This window comes from Octopus sinensis, unplaced genomic scaffold (genome assembly GCF_006345805.1).
Source record: "Octopus sinensis unplaced genomic scaffold, ASM634580v1 Contig10647, whole genome shotgun sequence".
NCBI classification, from domain to species: domain Eukaryota; kingdom Metazoa; phylum Mollusca; class Cephalopoda; order Octopoda; family Octopodidae; genus Octopus; species Octopus sinensis.
Window position 1 is genome coordinate 20,001 of NW_021832149.1, and position 2,500 is coordinate 22,500.

The 2,500-nt window shown below is 38.6% G+C and overlaps 1 protein-coding gene across 1 annotated transcript in view; it reads right to left on the reverse strand.

Annotated features, from left to right (window-relative positions):
• Window positions 1–2,500, reverse strand: part of LOC118761208 — a 31,328-nt gene that overhangs the window by 19,920 nt on the left and 8,908 nt on the right. Inside the window, exon 2 of the mRNA XM_036498947.1 lies at window positions 2,071–2,164. Within this exon, the coding sequence (XP_036354840.1) occupies window positions 2,071–2,164 (94 nt within the window). The remainder of the gene's footprint in view (window positions 1–2,070; window positions 2,165–2,500) is intronic.

Sequence of the window (2,500 nt, forward strand, 5' to 3'; positions counted from 1 at the left end):
TTCTCGGTAGCACCGCCAGGCCAGGGATCTCTGGAAGTTGTCCATAGGTCCCGGGCCAAAAGTCGTTTGAAACAGGCGGGTCAGGTATTCCTCGTCGACGCCCAGGTTTGCCCCGAGATCGTCGTCGTACCTCCCCTCCACTAATCCCCTATAGAATGCTTTGGTTGTGTTGAAGTCACTCAAGGTCGACCCGGGACGGCAGAGTTGCTTGAGAGCAACGCGACACTCGCAGTGCCATTCGCCCTTCCTCGGCCTCTTTTTGATCCACGACTGCAGTTCGGTCATGGAGACGAGTTGCGGGAAAGCTAAACATAGGGCTAAACAAGGGGCTAAACATAGCGGGGACAAACAAGGACAGACAAAGGAATTAAGTCGATTACATTGACTCCAGTACGTAACTGGTACTTAATTTATCGATCCCGAAAGGATGAAAGGCAAAGTCGACTTCAGCGACTATTTCTTTACTACCCACAAGGGGCTAAACGTAGAAGGGACAAACAAAGACAGACAAACGGATTATATCGACCCCAGTGCGTAACTGGTACTTATTTAATCGACCCCGAAAAGATGAAAAGCAAAGTCGACCTCGGCTACACACAGAGGGGACATGATTATAGGGACAACAAAGACAGACAAACGGATTATATCGACCCCAGTGCGTAACTGGTACTTATTTAATCGACCCCGAAAAGATGAAAAGCAAAGTCGACCTCGGCTACACACAGAGGGGACATGAGAAGCAGCCAAGAAGCATGCCAATGACCGCAAAAAGTGAAAAACAACTGTTGAGGCCTTATGCTCCACAAGGGGCAAACAGGATTAAGAAGAAGAAAAAGAAAAAGAAGGAGAAGAAGAAGAAGATGAAAAAGAAGAAGAAGAAATGTATGTATGTGAGCATATATATGTGTATATAGATATATGTATATGTGTGTGTTTACAGATATAGATACTTACATGCATATATATATATATATATATATATATATATATATATATATATATTGTTGTGCAAGATTTTTTATGTGAAGTCGTGTGTTGAAACAGATATTGTTATATCTCGGAATGGTCATTTTGCCAGTTTAGCCAATAAAAACACACGCACTATATAGAGATATAAGCATGCGCAAATGAAGACATACAATAGAAATTCAAAATGGCTGACGGTTAGTAAGGTGAGACACAAATAAGAAAGAAGAAAGCAAAGGACCACTGATGCGGTCACAGGAGTGTGACGAAAGAACTCTGGCCGAAATAAGATGAAGATTAATGTAAAAAATAAATAACACTGAGGCAAAATAACACCAAATATATAGTGCGTGTGTCTTTATTGGCTAAACTGGCAAAATGACCATTCCGAAATATAACAACATATATATATATATATATATATATATATATATATATATATTGTTGTGCAAGATTTTTTATGTGAAGTCGTGTGTTGAAACAGATATTGTTATATCTCGGAATGGTCATTTTGCCAGTTTAGCCAATAAAAACACACGCACTATATAGAGATATAAGCATGCGCAAATGAAGACATACAATAGAAATTCAAAATGGCTGACGGTTAGTAAGGTGAGACACAAATAAGAAAGAAGAAAGCAAAGGACCACTGATGCGGTCACAGGAGTGTGACGAAAGAACTCTGGCCGAAATAAGATGAAGATTAATGTAAAAAATAAATAACACTGAGGCAAAATAACACCAATATATAGTGCGTGTGTCTTATTGGCTAAACTGGCAAAATGACCATTCCGAAATATAACAACATATATATATATAGATATATATATATATATATATATATATATATATATACATATATATATGTATATATATATAATATGCATGTCTATATACGTACTGCATATTATATCTATGTATGTATATATAGACGGCCTTCTGCAGTTTCCGTTCCCGAAAGAATGGAAAGTAAAGTTGACTTCAGTGGAATTTGAACTCAGAATGTAAAGACGGACGAAATGCCGCTTAGCCTTTTGTCCGGCATACTAACGATTCTACCAGCTCACCACCTTATTGATAACAATAATAATGAAGAATACTTACTGAAGTTATAATTTCGAAATAGCGACTGGTGTGGATCGCCTGAAGGAAGCCAGATAACACTGTACGGTGTCTTTATACGGGTGCTAAACTGGGGCTATCAGCAACAAACAAAAAGAATTAATCTTTATTAGACTGAAGTTCAATTCAATGCGTCTTTCTGTTTATGTATACTACAATAAAAGTATGTATAAAACAAAGAACTTACTCACAAAAAGAACACTGTGAGCCTAAAATCTGTTTCTTTACTGCCCACAAGGGGCTAAACACAGAGAGGGGGCAAACAAGGACAGACAAACGGATTAAGTCGATTACACCGACCCCAGTGCGTAACTGGTACTTAATTTATCGACCCCCGAAAGGATGAAAGGCAAAGTCGACCTCGGCGGAATTTGAACTTAGAACGTAACGGCAGACGAAATACCTATTTCTT